Source organism: Halyomorpha halys, unplaced genomic scaffold, assembly GCF_000696795.3.
Source record: "Halyomorpha halys isolate HHAL.00 unplaced genomic scaffold, Hhal_1.1 Scaffold485.1, whole genome shotgun sequence".
Classification (NCBI taxonomy): Eukaryota; Metazoa; Arthropoda; class Insecta; order Hemiptera; family Pentatomidae; genus Halyomorpha; species Halyomorpha halys.
In genome coordinates, this window is record NW_027114369.1 from 259,908 (window position 1) to 281,829 (window position 21,922).

The window sequence follows — 21,922 nt, forward strand, 5'->3', positions numbered from 1 at the left end:
AAGAAATCTGAGGTGTGTGCCAGGGGAGAGGCGGCCGCATGTTGATGAGTTGTAGCGTTAGGGGAAAGCGTGGCGGTCTCGACCTCAAGGCTGGGTATCATCAAATAAAGATGCATCCAAAAGATCAATCGAAAACGGCATTCTACTTTCGAACATAGCCACTACGAGTTTACGAGAATGCCGTTTGGACTGAAGAACGCTCCCATTACCTTTCAGAGACTGATGGACGAGGTTCTCAGAGGTATTGATGAATCCATGTGTCAAGTGTACATGGACGATTTATTAGTCTTTAGCAAATCGGAGGATGAGCACAAAGTACATCTGGCGACGGTATTCAAAAGGATTCGACAGTTCGGGCTCAAATTGTCACTCGAAAAATCATTGATGGGGCATAGCATCTCGAAAGACGGCGTCAAACCCGACGTTCACTAAATAGAGGCACTGCAACGAATGGCAGTCCCCAGAGATGTAAAAGGGATCAGCTGGTTGCTGGGGGCTCTTAACTATTACCGACGTTTCGTACCGGAGATGGTGGAGCAATTGGTCCTTCTTAACAACCTCCTAAAAAAGGGTAGCCGAATAACCATGGAAAATAACATTAAACGGTGTGTAGAAAGTTTGCAGCAAGAACCGGTACTGGCGTTCCCAGATTTTAGCAGAAAGTTTACGATCACTACGGATGCGAGTGAATTCGCGTTGGGGGCGGTGCTTTCGCAGGAGAGTGAGCAGGGAGAATGCCCAGTGGCATACGGTAATAGAAAGCTGACAGATGCAAAATCGCGGTACAGTGCTCTAGAACGAGAACTGTTGGGGATTGTATGGGCTGTGGAGCACTTCTGACCGTACGTGTTTGGGAGGCGATTAAGGATCCATACGGACCACCGGCCTCTTCAGTGGGTCGGGAAACTGAAAGAATCTTCCGCGCGCATCACTCGATGGAAGGAGCTTCTAGGGCAATTTAATATGGAGATTGTTTATAAACCGGGGAAGGAGAATGTAGTGGCAGATTGGTTGTCGCGAGAAATAATCGTAAACGCGGTCAAGGAGGAACAGAGAGAACCGAGCGAGGATGTCCGACAGTTCCTACGGGAATGGACCCCAGGGGAAGGGGAGACGTCAACTACACAGCCGCAAGAGGAAGGAACTCCGTCGTCCCGTGATAGCTCTACGGGAGATAGACCGTCCGAGATGGAGGAAGTGGACGAGATTGTAAATGACAAAAAGCTACAGATAATATGGAAAACGAGGACTTCCGGCCTTATTAAGGTGAAATACACCAAGTATGGGCAAACTTCGATTAACACCATATGGTCTCAACCAGGGGCGAGAGAGGATCAGATATGTCGGGCGCTAATAGATGCATCAAAGGCTAGAAAAACGCATTATCTCTTCGTAGGGAATGAGCTCATATGGGAAAAGACCAAAAAACTGTAGAGACTCGAACAAGTAGGAATCGATAGGACGTTTATTCGCTGCACGATGATGGTGGAGACTGTGCGAGATGGAGAACGGCAAAAGGAAGTTACTATAGCTCACCATCAAGGAAATACCAATCATCGCGGTGTGAGCGAGACGTTACAAGCACTCAAGCGTCGCCATTTTTGCTGGGGGATGAAGAAGACGGTCCAGGAGGTTATAGGAGGTTGTGATATATGCCTTAGTACGAAGTACGACTGCCACCCACTGAAGGCAGTGCAAGAAGAAACACCGACTGCATCGGAACCACTGAGTGACATCCAAATCAACTCGTTCACATGGAAAGGGTTCAAGTGGATAACCGTCATCGACCTCTTTAGCAAAGTCGCCATGGCACATCTGGCTCAAGATAGGACAGCAGAGGCAGTAATGGTCGCGCTGAGAACATGGTTCCAATTTTATGGGGTCCCGAGGCGAATTTCCTCCGACGGGGGTCGGAAATTCGACAATGCCACAATTAGGGGAGAGATGAAGACTTTAGAGGTAGATTGGCATATTAACACCCCCATGTGATCCCAAAAGTAGAGGAGGTACAGAACGACTACATAGTACTCTAAATGATCATTTGCGGGTATATCATGCGGACAAAGGACTGGAGCCGGATGAGGCAATGGTAAGGGCGGTAGCCGCGTATAACCACTCCATCCATACCACTACGGGATTTTCACCTTTCGAAGTTCTCTTTTGGCTTGTAAGGGAGACGTAGGAACTTTATGGACACGGTGGAGGCGGATGGAGAAATCGTAAACCATGGGATGGTCATGAGAAAGCTGTGGGAAAAAGCGAGAGGGCGAATAGAGAGGGAGAAACGTCGGCGAGTGGAACGACAAAATGTAAACCTTCGCGATGTGATGGGGAACGTTAAAATTGGGACTGTGGTGTACCGCCGGTTAGGGTCCAATAGGAGCAAGGAATCTGGGTGCTATGAGGGACCATTCCGGGTAATAACAATTCGGGAACATAACGTGGTAACAATTGAGAGCATACAAGAACCAAGAAAGAGGCGGGCGGTTCATGTCGAACAATTAAGGTTCCCAGCGATAACATCTCAGGAAACATGCCTGGACGGCAGTCCTCACTAAACTCATATATACATATTTTCAGTTTTTTTTTGTTTGTCTTATGTTTCATAATATTGGAGTGTAAATAAAAAAAAGTGTGAGTGTAGGCTTAATATGTATATAGGAAAAATATGTAAATAAAAAATTGTTACATTAAGTTTTTGTAAAAATGTATATCTATATATTTTTTTTTTCTTTTTTTTTTTGGTTTTGTTGTATCTGTTTGCTTCTAAGTAACACACATGTATAACAGAATATTGTTTTTTGTTACTTTTATTTTATTTTTGGAGTTTACGAGGAATTGTTCGTAAACTGGCAGGGGAGAGTTATAATCAGGGTATAGGTATTATGACTCTTAATACCTAAACTCCCCATGTCAACAAGCCAGAATGTATATATATAGGATTAGAGAGTGGAATAAAGCAGTATCTTAGTTGAGCTTGCATGTCTCATTTCGTGCCCCTATTTTCCTTTTTTTAACTCTTCAGTTCTGACTGATCATAACTTACAGACTTGTAGATATGGAGCTTGAGATTCTTATCTACCTCTCACTTCCCTATTACAGTATTGTAGATTTGGTAAAAGACTGCATTTGCCTTCCTTATCCTATTTGATATTTCTGAGTTTATTTTCCCATACATGTCTATTATATGTAGGTGAAATCAAAAGCCACTCCATTTCTTCCCCGTTACAATATATATGGAGATCTTCTACTTGCCTTCTCACTTGTAATATCTTGCTTTTGCTGGTATTTATTTCTATTCCTTTCTGGTGGAGGTCTTCATGCCATTCAGGCACTGCCTGCTGTAATTTATCAGGGGTGTCTGCTAAAAGAACAATATCGTCCACATAGAGAAGTTGTATGACCACCGGACTCTGTTCTTCTTTTGCAGATGGCAGCCACTTCATCCATGTTCAGTAAAAATATCAAAGGACTTAGACTGTCACCTTGTTTGACCCTCCTTCTATGCTAGAGCAAACAGCAATAATCATGTTCACTAATTAATATTTATTTTATTTGAATTATTTTCACTGTTGGCAATATTTGATACAAAATATAGATTAAGTAAGATACATAATGATAATATTTTCATGATATAAACAAACATTTTTTCTGTTTTAATCTGATATTTTACCCCCTTATTGTATAAATCTCCAAAAAAAAAAAAAATGTAATGTCACTTAAAATATTTGCGTTAATAATTCCTAGTACAGTCTTATATAAAATCCAAATACTAATTTTTAGGTGGTTATTAACATTATATGGATGATAGTTTCACCGCCAAAAGCCATCCACCACTACCCTTCCAGAGAAGACAATCTTTTAGTATGTTCATCATATATAGATGCCTCTTATATGATTGCTTTTGGTTATCCAATACTTCTAATTGTTGTTTGTACAATATATGCAATATTGACAAGAAACATCCCAGAAGCTTTTAATGAGTCCAAACATATAGGTAAGAAAATTTAATTTCTATTTAGTTATAAAAGTAATTTTTTTTTTTAAATTGAAAATTACTATTCAGTCTAAAATTGTTAAATCTATTGTTGAGTATTATGGTTTCGTTAGATTAGATGGTTCTGACTCCAATTAAATATGTGAGGTACTCTAGACCAGAAGATATTGACAATGCAGTACTGTAATATTGACAGTGTTCAGTCCAAAGACCTAAAATTTTATGATTTGGGGGGTTTGAGATGAATTATATGAAAGTATCAAGGAACGTAGAATAGAATTCATCTATTGACAAGAGAAAATACTATATCGGCACCATATAGAAAGAATAGAGCCAACCTGAGCTAATTGATAGGGGTCTAATCCCTAACAAGTTGGAGCCTAATAACTCTTCAGAAACCTCTGGCCCTCCCCCACTCAGTTAGAAGCTGCAGAAGAGCAAGCATGTCCGGCTAAGTCAGCAGCTCCGAGTGTGGCACTGGGAGCATCTAGCCAGGCAGCCAGCATCCCATCTCAGCACCATAAGTGAAGTATGGGACTTGAGGCTCTAAATAAAGTAAGAGAATCATGCACTTCATCAATACCCCAACTAAATACAAAATGGGGACCCTCATTATCTTCAGTCTCATCTAATCAACCCATCTCATCAACAATAGTTCCCATAATCTAAGTCCATTTTAACCAAACTAACAATATTACCTATACTTTTCGGCCTTCCCCCCTCCACAGGTAATTTCTACTTTCCTTAATACATTACATAATTTCGATAAATAATTTTCTTATCAATCAACCCCTTCAGATCTGGAGCTATTATGATCACCAGAAAGGCAGAACCAGCTTGTAAAGCGAAAGGGAAAATCTTATAGAATTTGGAGTCCATTCGCAACATACAGGTTATGTAGATGGCTAGGATATGAATAGGCAGAATGAGTCTTATGGGAACAAGCCTTGTCCTTGAAGGATGGAAACTTCACTCTACAGGGAATGAGCCTACAGTCGCTAAGGGGTAGGCAAGTCCTATAGGAACGAGCCATAGATCCTTGCAGGAACTTCGCCCTGCTGGAAACGAGCCTGCATTGGCGAAGGAGATTGTAACCCCTACGGAAACAGGTCGTAGGTCCTCACAAAAGGAGGACAAGGTTTAGGAAAGAGGAGCAATGCAGAGAAGACAGAAGTGTAGTAAAAGTTCAAATATAGATTTCCAAAAATAGCACTAGAAAGTACTAAACCACTATTACTCACCGCCTCCTAAAGAGGAGAATGCCCGGAAGGGGAAATTCGCACTTCGTTTTATTTTTATTTTTTTCTGATCCCCCTAAAAAACATAAGATAAACATGGATTAATAAATGCATTGTGTGAATAGGAACATAATACAAAGTGATTACTACCTTTTTCTACCATGGGTACGGGTAAAATGGCAGTCTAGTTGGATTTCTAGGTTTACTATGGAGTTAGATGGCACTAGTGTGGTGTTCCCCACTTGGAAGGAGCATGATAATTTAGACTTTTTCCTCTTCTGCAGAGCATATGTCACACAATCTGTTTAAGCCACGTTTACATTTGTGTTGATATTTATAAGTTTCTGTGTGATATCTTCACGTATAGTTTCGGCGTGGCCCAGGGTAGTAGCGGTAGAGACACTGCTGCAATAGATGGCAACATTGTCTGCATATGCAATGATGGTTTTTTTATTTATTTTTTTTATTGGCACAAAAGCACTGCGGCCGATATGGCCTATTGTGCACCAATTACAAACACACCAGTGCTGCTATCAGCATCACAGCTCTTCAATAAGCTCATTAGAGCTTAAGTTTGATAGATTCCAAGAAGCTTAATAAGCTTAAGGGGTTGATCAGCTCGCACTGCTTAGGATCCACCACATGAGGCTTATCTGCTTATCTGTAGTTGTGTCCTACAATGTCCACTGTGTAGATAGAAAAGAGAACCGGGCATAAGACTGATCCTTGGGAACACCGCATGTGAGAGGTAAAGTTTGGGAGAATTTGACATGAATCCATACAGCTAGGTTCCGTTCGTTTAGAAATGACATGAAGATGTTAAAGAACTGTTCTGGGCACTCCAGGTCCACGAGCTTATGACATAAAATGCCGTGACACACAGTGTTGAACGCTTTTGTACAGTCGATGGAAATCATAGATGTTGCTGTATTTCTGTTTAGATCACTGCACACCTCTGTCTTAAAGTTTCATGAGGTGATGTTCTATACTGAGTTATGCTGGAAAACCAGTTTGTTCATAGAAGATAACTATTCTCTTCAAAAAGTCTCAAAGATAATTAACAATAATTTTCTCGAAAACTTTTGCGAGATGAGGTAGAATATGTTGAAGCCATGATATCAACATCATCAGTGTAAATGAGGTGCTGGATATACCTATTATAGATAACTACTCCCAAGCTCATCTGTATGTTTCTGACAGTACCTTCAAGGGAGAAATTGAAAAGTGTTGTTGTATGAAGCATACCTTCAACTTAATTTCCAGATACACTTCACTTTTGGTTGGCTGGTTGGGTTTGAGTGGACTGTATAATTGAAAATGAAACATGATTGAGTGACAAATAAAATTCTATTGTTTAAGTTACAAGTGGTGTAGGGGGTGACCGAAAGAAAACATTTATGATTAGATGGTTAGTAAATTTAGAATGGCTGGGCTATGGAATTGTAGATAATGAGGTGGTTGATGATTATTATGTGGTGGTGGATGTTAATTATTGCCTGGTGGACTTACTTCATGCTTCTTTCTCCCCTCCACATTTCTGTGCCTCTCTCCCCTCTGCTACTGGGAACTACTCCAGTAACTCTACTCACTCATGGAAGATATTGCTGATCAGTGAACAAAAATAAAGGATGGACACTTCTGGCTGAAGACAAGATAGCTATCTCACTTAGTCTGGGTTACTTCTCTTGCCACCGAGAGCCCTGGAGGAGGTGAGATTTGGCTGTTGGCCACATGGGGCACTATTAATCTTATACATGGCAGCCTTTCCGATTCAACCTTTCGGTTGCCATAGGTTACTCGGAACAGTTGTTGCTATAGGGTCACCTTTATGTACACCATTGTTAATGGGGCAATTCACCATTTGGGATTCTTGTATCTAAACTCTGCTGACGGTGCTCTTTATTTTTAACTGAGCCATGCTTACAAGCCATGCATACAAGCCTTTAATGCTGTCGTAGACTTTGTAAAAATAAAGTTATCGGCCTTCTAATTCTCTGATTGTAAATTTACTAGAGTAACCTGGTTTAATATACCAGGCAGTGAATATGAAGCAGTCTGTATTTGTAATTATAAGGAGATCTAGGAAGGGATGTGAATTGACAGTGAACATAAAACATTTATGATTATTAAAACATCATGATTGTTTTTAAAATAAAAAGTTGAATTTTGTCTTAATTATAGTTGATTATTGGGGTTAATACTAATTTTATGAACTCATGTAAGAATAATGCTAAAAGGGAATGAAAAAAGAAAAGGGAAAATTAAAACTAAATCTGGTGTTTTGTTCCTTCTTTGATTGTTTCTTCTATACTTTTGTTTTCTTATCTTATCTTTTGCTTTTATAATGTGTTACAATTATTTATTTTCTTGGGAATCAATATTGTTTTTATTTTGTCATCACTTTTTTCCATTTTAGCTGTATGTCTATTTATTTAATATATAACTATCTATGTTTATTTTTTTTTAATTTTAGTTGTATACCTCATGGTTACATACATTGTTTAAGTAGAACTGATGCAAATTAAGTTTTTATTTAAATGTTTATCTAGTCATTTAGATTGGCTGTCAATTAAAAATTTGTTTGGATATTTAATTATTATTGTTTCTGTGCCCCTCACCTTATTATAGAATTATGATTGCAGTATTTACAATGTATACAACCTGTGTGATATGGCTAGCATTTGTGCCATTGTATTTTGTGACTGGTAACCACATGCCTCTCAGAATAACTTCAATGTCAGTTGCAATTAGTTTTTCGGCAAGTGTCACCATTGGCTGTCTCTTCTCCCCTAAGGTAATTGATTTGTTAAGTCTCTATAACTAATTTCCTTGTTCATTCACATAATTAACATACATTGTCCCTGAAATATATGCTTATTAATGCTCCCATAGAATATGAAAAAAAATATTAAACTTAAAATTACATAGTTATACAAATAATGGGGAATTCATTGGAAATTATGTTGTTGTTTTTTAAATGTACCACCAACATTACAAATTTCTAGCCTTCACTGTGACTAAGTGATTTTCTTTTCTAGTTGTACATAATATTGATCCGACCTGAACGAAATATCAGGCAAAGCATGATGCCTACGTCCCGTTACAGTGGGACAGTCAAGTCAGGAACTAGTGCTAGTGTAATGGCTGCTGCAGTAGCTGTTACAGACAGCAATCGTCTGTCACAAACCATTACACACACTGTGGAAGCACCTTGTGAGTAAAACAAGTTTAGTTAATCTAATTTGAATTACATATCTAGATGTAATTAATGCTCTGTAAATTTCATGTGTGACCAGGTAATTATTAATGTTCTGAAGTTATCATGTGATTTAGTATTTTTAAGAATGTTAAATAATCAAAAATTTTAAATACTTCATTTCAGTTTCTTCTTCACCTCCCTTATCATCAATCGTTATCTCAAAAATCAAAAGAGTTTTTTCAGATTACCATATAGTTTGGTTTCTAATTCCATTGAAACTAGAGATGCTTGTGTTTGTTGGCATTATAAAAGGCTGCAGTTCTAAAAGTTATTGTTTGATGTTTTATCTGGGCTTGCCAGTGATAATAGGATGCTAGAATGTCCAGCTTAGTAAGGTCACTGTATCTTTTAAACAGAATAAGTTATACTCTGTTTTTATTATTTAACCATATTCTATAACTAAATATTCTGAATTTTAAGATATAAAAATTATAATTAATATAACATTAACATTAATTGTAACATGTAATATGAAATATATCATTTAATTTAAGATGATATAAAACAGTAAATTTTACATTTATTTCATAATTCAATTAAACTGAGAAAGTAGTTTTTCTAATGACGAATAACCCTTAAAAATTACTTTAGAGAAGATACTATGTTTCAAAAAAAACAGGGCAGTATACCAATATTTAAACTTAAACAATAATAATTCTGAAGTCAGATTCTGTTTGGGAGACTTAACAATACCAACTCACCAAAGCAAAGCTATAGCAATTGTATGCGAAGATTTTCTTTCTTCAAGCATTAATATGGTTGGTGCAAATCCATATCTCAATCATTTTATAGCCAGCTCCCTCAGCCCATAGCACTCAGATAATCACTAAAACTTGAATTGGGTCTTTCTTTCCACTAAACTAGTCCAGTTTCCTAATGGCACTTACTTAGTTTCATAATGCGGTTGGTGCAAATCCATATCTCGATCATTTTACAGCCAGCTCTGTCAGACCACAGCACTCAGATAATCACTAAAACTTGAATTGGGTCTTTCTTTCCACTAAACTAGTCCAGTTTTCTAATGGTAGTAACTCAGTGTCATAATGTGGATGGTGCAAATCCATATCTCGATCATTTTACAGCCAGCACCGTCAGACCACAGCACTCAGATAATCACTAAAACTTGAATTGGGTCCTTCTTTTCACTCAACTAGTCCAGTTTCCTAATGGCAGTTACTTAGTGTCATAATGTGGTTGGTGCAAATCCAGATCTCAATCATTTTAAGCCAGCTCCCTCAACCCACAATCACAATCCCTAAAACTTGCATTGGGTCTTTCTATTCCTCTCGACTGATCCAGTTTCTTAGCAGCAGTTACTTGGTGGCATGACTAATAAATTTCCCAATCTTCCTGGATATTAATTACTATATTCCTTGCAAATAATTTGTAATAATAATATTAAAATTAGATATGAGTAAATGCACATGTTAGTACTGTCCTGATGAGTATTTTATAAATATTGCACTTAGCCTGCCAAAATTAGCCTTTTTGCTGAGTTGTTATATGCATGACCTAATTTGTATTTAATTACATATTTTCTTTGCATTCATTTATTAAACCACTGATCAAAAGTCTTTATGAATCAGTGTATCCTAGTGCAATTAGCAAAGTTTTATTTATAATATTTGAAAATAAATGCGTATATTTCCATATTTTTAGTCAGTTTAAAAAAAAAAAAAATAGAAATAATAAATTGAAATTTAGACCAAACTTCAGACTACAATTGAAGGTTTGTATTCATTCAATTAGTGATACAATATTATAACAAATGCTGACTTCAATAATTCACTTCTAACAATAGGCATATATTTTTTTCATTTCTCCTTCATTGGCCTGTGATAGAAAGATCATCATCTAATCATAAAAATATTTTAAATAACAACAAATTAGGATTATAAAATCAAATATTGAAATTTATCTTTTAATAAATTTTGACTTGTCAATGATGGACAATGTTTCATTTATTTTGTGAGTTAGTTTTTAAATTAAGTCATTTCTTGTATTAATGATTTCAAATTCTTGTTACTCTCATACTTTGAATATTGTCTCACATTATATTCCTTATCTATTTACATTTAGATATTTTTTTTTGTTACTATTTGTTTTAATTATGTTATTATATTATTAATTTATGTTTTATTTTTCATTTAAATACCCTCAATTAGTGATTCTTTTTAAATCCATTTATTTCGGTTTTTCTTTTGTTTTGTTGATTGCTAGTTATTATCATTTTGATATTTTAGTTTATAAAGTGTGTCATTTTTTTAACTGTTTAGTTTATTAGCCCTTTTAAATATTCACATATTCTGGTTGATGAAAAAAACAAATGATTTAAATTTTAATCCATCTTCTTATTTTTATATTCATTCAGAATATTTTGTTGGCATGTTGGTAAATTTTAGCTGACTTACTATATATTTGAAGATGTTTGTTTGTGTATATTTTATATTTGTTCAATATATTATTTACTCACATTTTTATTTTAGATTGTTTTGCACAAAAAAGTAAAGGCCAGGTAAGCTGTAAACTAATATTAACCTAGCAGGAGTACCCTATTTTTTCGTCACCTAAGAGATGTCCCATGAACATTTATCTCATAGCAGACGATTTGAACTATTTTTTAAATATATATTTGGATGTGATGATGACAAAAAATTTTATGATTACTTTCAATTCAATTTGAAATTGAAATTATAAATTGTAGCTCTTCCATCATGGGCTATAGCATCCAGATTTTGTAAAAGACCTAATATCTTCTTGCCTCGGTCCCTGATTGAATATAAGAAATGAAGGAGGTCCAGGTGACCAAAATGCGAAAGTGTGAAAAAAAAAATGTCACGTTAGGAGTTTACTGGTGAGAAAAATGCTCAGTCTTACCATTGCGAGGAGGCTGGAGCAAAACTGAGTTGAGTATAAATGGGGAGGTAAAAGAAGGAGTAACATAAACAAGTGGCAATAACAACATCGAATTGTTAACAGAAGGTTGACAAAAACAAAACAGATGAAATACTAGACTTTTACTTCCCAATATAAGCAAAATTCTGAGGGCTACTCCTCTCCCTGGTTAAACAAGCAAGTCCGAAACAAAGCTTTATTGTAATACACCATACTTAACACATTACCCTCACAGCAACATTCCCTCCATCTTCTTGTATCCCCTAAGCATCCTTTCTAATACTACCACTATACTTAAATTACCAATAATAACATACACCTTAGTATAATAAAATATAACATTAGATACTTACTAATATTAAGTATACTGTGTATGAAACAACCCAATGCAGTTGGGCAGCACATCATTTTTATTAAAGTGTTTTTCTCTCTAAACATAATAAGACAATGAATAAAAGCTTGGATTTCTCTAGCTCCTGCATTATTGCCTATTATATAGCATGTTCCACAGGGTTTTTTACTGCATAAATATCCAGAATTACATGAAACCTACCAGTATAGCTAACTGCTGTCCCCAAGTATATAAATTTTTGCTCATTTTCTAAGGTTAATGGTCCCAGTCTAGTTCTTATATACTTCGTTTTATATTAATTAGTAATTAGTCCCATATTCTCAACAGAGTTCATCAAGGCATACAGACTAGAGGTCAGAGCCAAACTGAGATTCTCATTTTGGCTCTCACTTTGAGAGAGATCTCACATGTAAGAATCCCACACATAAGATTCTCACTACTTTGGCTCTGACCTCTAGTCTGTATGACCTGATAAAGCCCTGCAACGGCTCAATATAAATAGTTTTATCACTATTTGAGTTTTCCCGCACCCGGATCATCTTTCTTTTTCGATTATTACACACAGTCAACCATTGATCTTCCAGAAAGTATCCTTACTTTAAATTTAAAAAACAAATAAACATTATTAAAATAAAGAAAATAACACCATAATCAATGTGTTTTGTTAATACTTCAATTGTCCCAAAATAAGATTCTCTGAACTTAATGTTTATAAAAATATTAATTAAAAATAAAATCTTTTAAATCAATTAAACTGTTTTTCTTAAAAAAATTTTTAATTAAAATCGGATTTATCTCTTTACATAGTTGATCTGTCATGTATCGCATATAATATTGCATTGTCTTTAGGTTTATAAATTTCTCCTAAACTTCAGTTTCAAAAGATAATCAGAGATGTACTAAAATGCAATTATAAGATTTGATTAAGAACATTAAAATTAAATAATAGCAATTAAAACATTGCAACGAGAGGATCAGCTGTAAATTGCTTCTTTTATAACATGTCCCTAAGATTTTATCCATGATCATCTGTTGGACAAGTATTCTTGTAATGAACGATAAACTACAGACAAAATATGTTGTTTTTATTTCCTTTGATGTAAGTATTAATATAGAAGCTAATATCAATCTCAAATAAATTAATTTAGATAATTGTATTTCAATGATTTAGTATTTAGTATTTTCCCATAATATTATTGATCCATTTTTTTTTAGCTTCCAAATCTTCTGAAATAGAATTGAAAAGTGAAGGTATATCATTCAGACCAAAGCCACTTCTCGTTAGTAGATCAACACAAACTCTAGCAACAGAAGTCAGCAACAACAATATGAACTCAGACAAAGCTCCATCACTTGTTGGAAACGGCCCTATATCAACAGATGTGCAGTTGTAGCATTGAAATTATCTTCAGATCAAATTGTAAATAATGTATTATTTGTTATTATAAAGAATAGATATAAAGATAAAATATATAACTTTTAAAAATAAATGTAAATAAAGAAATATTTAGGTCATAGAGAACAGAATTATCATTATTCTTCTGTACAAAGTACAATCTAAAATATTTCTTTTAAGAATAAACATGAGTGTTTGAATATTTTTATAATATTTCTGTACTTATCATAAAAACATAGAGGTAATTGACCCAAACAGGTCTTAGTAGTTTGGCCTATAAACCTGTTAAAAAAGCTGAAGCATAAAACGGATTAGGCATCACTCATGAGCCCAATGATGTCTAAACTGTGCATTCAGTGATATGTGTAATATACGATGTATATATAATTTGTTTTATTTTTGTTAATAGAAATAAACTTTAAAAGTACTAAACAATAAAGTTTTGGGTTATAAAAAAAAAAAAAAAAAAAAAAAGACATTTTAAGGAAGAAATAGTTCTAATTTTATCTATTAATTAATTAAATTATTGAAAATAATAATGTACGCTCATTGCCTGTGGTAAAATGTAAATATAAAAATAAAACATCTGCTGTGTTTAACTTTATGGAATGAGTGATAACATAATACTTGTGAATCAAATCTATTGATGATAGCAATTTATTTATGTAAATAATTTGTATAATGTGTGAAAATGTTAAGATTATGTAAATAATCCTGTTAATTACAGTAACGCTTAGTTCATGTTGTGATGAGCGGTATTGTTTTGTATTCATAAATGGAAGAAAATAAATTTATAAATGTTACAAAGTATAGTTTTATAACAAGTATCCTTAAAATAGTCATAAACGTTTTTATTATTTGGGTAAATGATGGAATAAATTAGAAAAAAAAAATACAATGATGCTTTTTACTTACTTATCAACAATCAAATCTTTTTAGTATATTAACCTAATACTACACATGCACCATTTCCCTCAACATTTGAAAAAGATTACTAAAACTTATAAATACAATTTTAAATGTTTGATATACTGCATTCATATAAGGTGCTGAATTGTCCCTATTAAATCATAGTAACCTAATGTCCTGAAAGATACCAGGAATGGTTGGACATAGTAAAGAGCTTTTTTTTATAACATCCTGGTATTCTTTCAACACTTGAAGATGATGCGAAATATGAAACATTTGATATACTACATTAATTTAGGATCTGAAATCGACCCTATTAAATCATAGTAATCTAGAGACCTGAAAGATACCAGAAAAAGTTGGGCATAGTAGAGTTTTTTTTTGTTGAACAACCTATCCTGGTTTGAAAATGGTGCAAGATCTACAATATTTATTTAAATTCAAGGTATATTTACTAAAAATTAGAAATAAAATTTACAACATTTGATATACTGCATTCATTTAGGATGTAAAGTCGGCTCTATTAAATCATAGAAATCTAAAGTTCTGAAAGTTACCAGAAAAGTTGGATATAGTAGAGAGGTTTTTTTCTTGACAACTCATCCCGGTATTCCTTCAGCATTTAAAAATGGTGCGAAATCTACAATATTTATTTAAATTCAAGGTATATTTACTAAAAATTAGAAATTAAATTGACAACATTTGATGTACTGCATTCATCTAGGATATGAAATCGGCCCTATTAAATCATAGCAATCTAATGTCCTCAAAGATACCAAAAAAAGTTGGACATAGTAGAGAGGTTTTTTTCTTGACAACTCATCCCAGTATTCCTTCAGCATTTAAAAATGGTGCGAAATCTACAAAATTTATTTAAATTCAAGGTATATTTATTAAAAATTAGAAATTAAATTGAAAAATTGGAGGAACATAGTCGGGGTGGCTGTCAATAAAAATATCAAAATTGTAAAAGAAAACTATTTATTGTTAACCAACTTTTTGCCCCACTTTTCAGGGATAAATGAGAAAACAAGATACAAAAATTTTAATTAACAGAACATTAAACATAAAACCGGTGGAGACTTATACCCATGTATTTTTGTTGGAGCTCCTTACCCTACAGAAGTTGAAGGACTTTACTTTACGTCAACAGTTTCCGGTGTTGTTCATGATTTAGCTCCAATGCTAATTGTGCTCTTTATTCTTACTTACTAAAAGTAGCATCGAAGACCATCTAAAAGCATTCTGGTAGCTTGAAGAACCCATAGCTATTGACCAGTCACATCTGGGGGATAACGTTCAGTGCGAACAACACTTTGTTCAGACGCACTGTTGAAGGGAGATGTGTGGTTAGGCTACCCTTTAAATCTGAGACCCTGTAGCTGGATGACAATAAGAGTATAGCGCTTTGGAGGTTTTCTCATTAGAATCCATATGTCGTAGAAATCCAATAGTACATTGGCCTTCATGGAAGAATATCTTGCCTTGGTGCATATGTCGCCTGTACTGACCCAATCTCCGTACACAATGCCTCACCATGGAGTATGGCAGGACCCCAATATTTATTGCACTCTGGCCCCAAGCTGCAGAGAGATCTAGGAATGATTTTGATCCGGTTCCATTTATACATAGTCGCTGTTTGCGCCGACATTGTGATGATGTACAGGCAGATCATCATGCATGATGATGACCGGAAGTACCAGCATATACTGTAGCGAAGTAAAACCTTAGAAGTGATCCAGGAGTTTGAACTTAACACGGTTGTCTACGGTGTAAGATCTAGTGTCTACCAGGCTCTCCATGTCGTCCAACAGCTGGCTGAGGATGAAGGCTTTCATTTTCCCCTCGCATCACAACGTGTACCCTTCGACATATACGTGGATGATATCGTAAGAGGGGCTGAAACTCCTGCGGAAGCCCTCGAACTAATCACGCAACTAGGTGCATTGTTCGCAGATGGAGGATTTAGTCTGATTAAGTGGGCGTCCAACGTGGCGGAGGTGTTTCCATACGATAGGGAGAAAGTAGCACGACTAGGTTAAAATTCTAGGATTCTTCTGGAGTCCCACAACTGATTCCTTTTCGTACGTTGCTTCACCACCTCTAGTACATAAAATCATCAAGCGCGTGATGCTTTCAGTGGTTGCCAGGATCTTCGATCCGCTGGGTTTGCTTCCTCCCGTCATCTTCAAAGCGAAGGTACTCATTCAGGAAGTTTGGAAAACTCGACTAGGATGGGACGAGAAGTTGCCTAACGATTTGAGTAAAGCATGGTTAAAATTGATACAGGAATGGCAGAGTTTATCCTCGATATATCTCATCAACTAGTCGGATTATGCGACGCATCCTCCATGCAGCGACCTTTTATCTACGCGCCGAGAATCTCATTGGTGATGTGAAGATTTCACTAATCAAATCAAAGTCAAAGATGGCACCCCTCAACTTTGTTTCCATCACTCGCCTTGAGCTGTGTGGTGCCCTCCTTCTGGCTCGGTTAGTTTCCTCTATTACGACACTAATTACGCGGGAAATATTCTGTTTTACGGACTCCCAAGTAGTTCTTTCATGGCTTCAGACCCCCACACATGAACTAGGAATATTTAAAGCTAATCGAGTGGCTCAAATCCTTAGCATGGTATCACTCGACCTTTGGAAACATGTTTATTCAGAAAACAACCCTACCGATTTAGCTTCATGCATTTTGGTGCCCGAGAAGCTGAAGCACGCACCGATTTGGTGGAATGGGCCGCAATGGCTAAACTCACCCGTTAGTGTTTCTTGACAATGTCAGCCTTTCTCACATCCTTGGAACGATTCATTGCACGACGTGGCGCTCTAAGCGCTATATTGCCTGATCATGGAACCAACTTCGTGGGTGCTTCGAGTTTTCTGAAGGAGGTCTACAAATTTCAGAAGGAAAGTCAGACAATAGTAACCAATAACTTGGCCCAAAAGGGTATTGATTGGAAATTCATACTACCGCGTGCTCCTTATTTTGGTGGCCTTTGGGAAGCTGGAGTTAAATCTATGAAACGATTATTGGCAAGTTCTGTTAGAAGCCAGCTATTCGCATTCGAGGCATTGGCCACCGCCCTAATCGAGATAGAAGCCTTATTAAACTCCTGTCCTCTTTACTCCCTCACTGAGGATTCCAGCATCTTCGATTTTCTGACGCCCGTACACATCCCCATTGGAGGCCCCTCGTATCACTGCTTCTGCGTGCAGAACCACCTGTCTCATCTTCATCACTTATCTCGAAGTGGAAAATGATTGTATCACAAGTTGCCCAATTATGGAATCGATGGTGGAAGAAGTATCAGCATATCCTATAATGGCGACAGAAGTGGACCAGGAAGAACCCGATCTTGAGCGTGGGTGACCTCATCTTACTAGAAAAACAGTCGCTTATTGGTCAGTGGCCCGTAGCACGGATGTCACATATCTTTATTGGTAGAGATGGGGTCACAGGCATTCTGACGGTGTGTACCCCCTCGGGTAGTCACCTTACCCGAGCGATTACATCAGTAATCCCCTTATTTTATCCTCCTGGAGCAGAAGAGGAAACCACACTTAGCTTATGCAATCTAACGGTATGTTTGGTGCGTTTCTTTTCACACAAGAAGACTGTATTAGTTCCCTAAGGAAGGTGTTAGTTATTTTTCTTTTCCTTAAAGAGCAGGAATTATTAGGGTGGGCGGTGCTGACTCAACATCGTTTCTGATATTGAACAATTTATTTATTAACACTCAAAATTTTGATCCAATAATCTCTCAACCTTTATTTTCAGAAAACTCACCAACGTTTCGGCCCTCAGGCCATTTTCAAGGAGACAACCTATAAAAATTTTTGTTTTTATATTAATTACATTGTTTCCTCAACAACATACTGATATTTTTGGCCTTACCTTAAATATTGATGTCATGTTCTTTAAAAACTTTTCTGCAGGCTAATTGCCCATGTCATATCTCTAAAATAAATGAAATATTAAAATAACATCATAACAGTTTCAAATAATGTTTTTAAATTGATAATTTACTTGCATAGCTTTTTATATCTTAACTTGAAAACTTTTTCAAAAGTTTAAGGTTTGTTTAAAGGTACTTAATCCTACTAGTACAAGGTCTCTATTATCATTTACAGGCTATATATACAGCTAACTCCCTCCCTCCAGTTCCTTCCTATGGAGGAACTAAAATTAACACAAAATGATTAAACTAATACACTGTTTGCACATAAAAGAAAAAAAATACATATCACTTGCACTCAATGCACAGACAAGAAAAGGAGAAAGAAAAAAAAACATTAAAACTTAGCTTAGAACTTAACCTACATATACAAATAAGAAATTACAAAAAAAAAAAAAATTTAGCTGTGAGATGGCCCAGGCTGGGCACCGCCGTCCGGCTCGTTCTGAGGCATTATGTGAGGCACTCGAAGTTCTTCAATGTGTACAGTGCGTGAACGAAATGGGTAGTTTACATCCCGGACGGTGTATAAATTATTCTCCCGGATCGTTACGACTTTGTACGGACCTTCGTAACATGCGGCTGTTTTAGTGCGAGCTGTTCTTAGTTTCCTGTACGCTACGGTTCCCAATCTCAGAGGTCCCTTTTTATAAACTATGGGTCTGATATTCGCCTTAGCCACCCTGGTTTGCTTCTCTCGTATTAATTTTTCCCTCACTTTCGCCCATGTTTCTCGGTCCCCCAACCTTGCTTGCGATATACCGGTTCGGAGGTCGTTATTGTTGACCGTAATAAGGTCCCCTCTGTCCCGACGGCGGTGTCCGAAAACGATTTCGACTGGTGAATAGTATTATTGTAGGCTATGATAGCGCGCGGCATAGCCTCAAATGGGTCGAGATTGCGTCCCAGCTTGAGAAGACGTAGATGTTCCACGAGTGTATTATGTAGCCGTTCCACGGCCCCCCTACCCTTGATGTGATGTGGTGTGTTCAAGCGCCATTTGATGTCCAATGTCTTACTTTCATCGCGTATTACGCTGTTATAAAATTCTCTCCCGCAATCAGAAACGATTTCATCCGGAACGCCGTAGAACGCACACCACTGTAAAACCCCTTCCCAAACTGCCCGAGGAGTTTTGGCCTCGATCGGGTATGCCATTGCAATTTTGCTAAATGGATCGATCGCCGTTAACCATGACTGACCTTCACTAGAATAAACGTCGACCTGTAACGATCTCAGCGGTTCAATTGCGGTTGGAGTAACTACCTGTTCTGCTACCGGTGGTTGTCGCTCGTATTTTGCTTGTTGACAGACCTCGCATCGCGCTATGCAATCCCGTACATTGTGGCCCATATTTTTCCACAAATATAGCCGTTTAATTGCGCGAAGAGTTTCCTCGACCCCTCGATGATTTGTTTTGCCCGAATGGTGTTCGTTGACGATTCTCACTTGTGCTTCAGTTTCCGTGATTGTTTTCACCTGTTTAAGACACCTAGTCAACGAATACCCCACCCCTATCCTCTCTTGTCGCCATAACCGTTTCAATTTCTCTATGATTAGCTTGTTTTCGGTATAAACGTAGCAATTCCGCCCCGGGCTGGTAAATTCCATGAATATATTTTCTAACGCGTTCTCGTCTATTGATGTGGGAGTGCGAACTAATACAGTCGAGAGGCTCTCGTCCGTACTCGCCCTGGTTTCGATTCCGGGGTCCTGCTTCGATCTTATAACGATTTGGTGTCTTTTGTTATCAATAATGTTGTCCATCTCTGGGAGTTCCTGTGGTCTGTCCGTTGGTGTTGTGTTTCCCTCTGGTTCGCTTTGTACTAACGGGATTTCCGGTCCGGTTTCCGCCCATTCGCGAAGATATCGGAGTGCGAACGGTTCCGCGGAGGTTTCTTCATCTTCGATCGCATTCACCACCAAATCTCGAGACAACCAATCCGCAACCGCGTTCTCTTATCAATATCTCGCGACTATTCCGCCTGGTCGGGCTGCGTTGACGTCTCCTCGGTGATCTGACTTTAGTCCAATCCGCTTCCTACTTCCCAAAACGGGCTTCATTACGGTCTCTTGCGTCCACCAGCTAGTGAGCACATTCTATGAAACCGCGGTCCCTGGCTAACGATCCTGGTCGATCTAGATAGTGGTTGAGCTGTACCTTCAGAATTCCCCTCAGAAAATCCATTTTCTGAGCACCCTCTGTCGGACCACATGTCTCCACCATCTTCTTCGTCAACCTATTATGTAAGAGAAGGAGTTTTTCCGCGAACTCATCTTCTGATTGGCCAGAGGTTCTACGTTATTTGAAGAGGTAGAACACATCTTCTTCCGGGGTCCATCTGCCTCCACCATACAACTTCTTGAGTCGCGTTTTTAGCGTTTCCCAGGGGAGGGTCGAGTCTCCTTGTATGGCGTTTAGGACGCGCCGAGAAGTACGGCCCACCAGTGAGGCCTCCAACAATTTCACATCGGATTCCAGTAGTGTGCCAGTATCCTTTCTCGCGGTTATCAACGTTTTGATTTGATCGCCGCTTTTGATGAAGTGTTCTAGGTCGCCTACTATCCCTGTAAAGGGTTCCAGTTGACTGATTACTTCATGTATGAACGCCGAACTTTGCGTTCTTATCTTGAGTAGCTCGATCAGCATGTTTTCCGTAGCTTTCGACAGTTCGGCTTCCAGCTTCTGTCGCTCGACGGTCGACTGAGCCAACTGATATTCTAATTTTTTCAGTTCTTCAGCTGGGTTCACCATTATAATTCAATGTGCCTACTAACCTCTGCTTTACGTGAATCTGTCTAATCTTCACTCCGTGGTTCCTGCTATTATTTGTACGTGACAGAAATTCGAAATTTTCCGTCCCGGGTTTCGGCACCACTTACGATTAGACTGGCAATGTAACTTAAAAATAAAAAGGGATTTAGGCAGAGTAACGACATACGTCTACTGAATAACTAACTTTATTTCTAGACTCATCTGGTATATATAAAGACAGGTTGTTGATAAACTTAAAGGTACTTAATCCTACTAGTACAAGGTCTCTATTATTATTTACAGGCTATATATACAGCTAACTTATATATATATATATATAAGTTATGATGAGTCGGAACTCAAGAGTTAAAAAAAAGGAAAATAGGGGCACGAAAAGAGACACACAAGCTTCACTAAGATACTACTTTATTCCTCTGTCTAATGCTACATATATACCTTCTGGCTTGTTTACATGGGGAGTTTAGGAATTAAGACTCATAATACCTATGCTCTGTTTATAACTCCCCCCTGCCAGTTTACTAACAATTCCTCGTAAACTACAACAAAAAGTAAAAATAACAAAGACAAGACAAACAAAAACAACAACAAAAAAAATACTATGCTATATGTTACAACAAAGAAATGAAACCTAAATATACACACTTTTACCAAACTTAATATAACACTTTGCTATTTACACACTTTTATAACTCTCTACCAAACTTATTCTAACATGTTGCTATTTACACACTTTTACATATACAACTTAAGGCTATTTACACTGGTCATCCACTCACGCTCTTTCCTTTTTACACTCCGATATAATACAAAATCATAAACAAAACAAAAAAAACGAAAATCTGTATATCTGAGCTAGGGAGGAGGCACTCCAGGTGTCTCCGGGGTTGTTCGCACTGGGAACCTTAATTGTTCTACGTGAACCGTCCGCCTCTTTCTCGGTTCTTGTATGCTCTCAATGGTTACCACGTTATGTTCCCTAATGGTTATCACCCGGAATGGCCCCTCATAGCGCCGAGATTCCTTACTCCGATTGGACCCTAACCGGCGGTACACGACCGTCCCAATTCGAATGTCCCCCATCACATCCCGAAGGTTTAAATTCTGTCGTTCCACTCGTCGACACTTCTCCCTCTCA

General features: G+C 37.2%; 2 protein-coding genes across 2 annotated transcripts in view; both read left to right on the forward strand.

Moving 5' to 3' along the window:
* The window catches only part of LOC106683464 (metabotropic glutamate receptor 8), a gene marked incomplete at its 5' end in the record, with an annotated part of 69,755 nt that extends 55,896 nt beyond the window's left edge, over nucleotides 1-13,859 (forward strand). The window contains 4 exon segments of the mRNA XM_014424960.2: nucleotides 3,784-3,997; nucleotides 7,878-8,029; nucleotides 8,274-8,448; nucleotides 12,957-13,859. Of these exon segments, the coding sequence (XP_014280446.1) occupies nucleotides 3,784-3,997; nucleotides 7,878-8,029; nucleotides 8,274-8,448; nucleotides 12,957-13,135 (720 nt within the window).
* Nucleotides 13,860-16,830: 2,971 nt separating this feature from the next.
* On the forward strand, nucleotides 16,831-17,316 carry LOC136796812 (uncharacterized). Its single transcript, XM_067051569.1, has one exon. It carries the CDS (start codon nucleotides 16,831-16,833, stop codon nucleotides 17,314-17,316), a length of 486 nt encoding a protein of 161 aa, XP_066907670.1.
* The last annotated feature ends 4,606 nt before the right edge of the window (nucleotides 17,317-21,922 follow it).

Excerpts from the sequence above, each read along its gene's own strand:
- LOC136796812 (XM_067051569.1), top strand. The coding sequence starts at position 16,831 with ATGTCAGCCTTTCTCACATCCTTGGAACGATTCATTGCACGACGTGGC.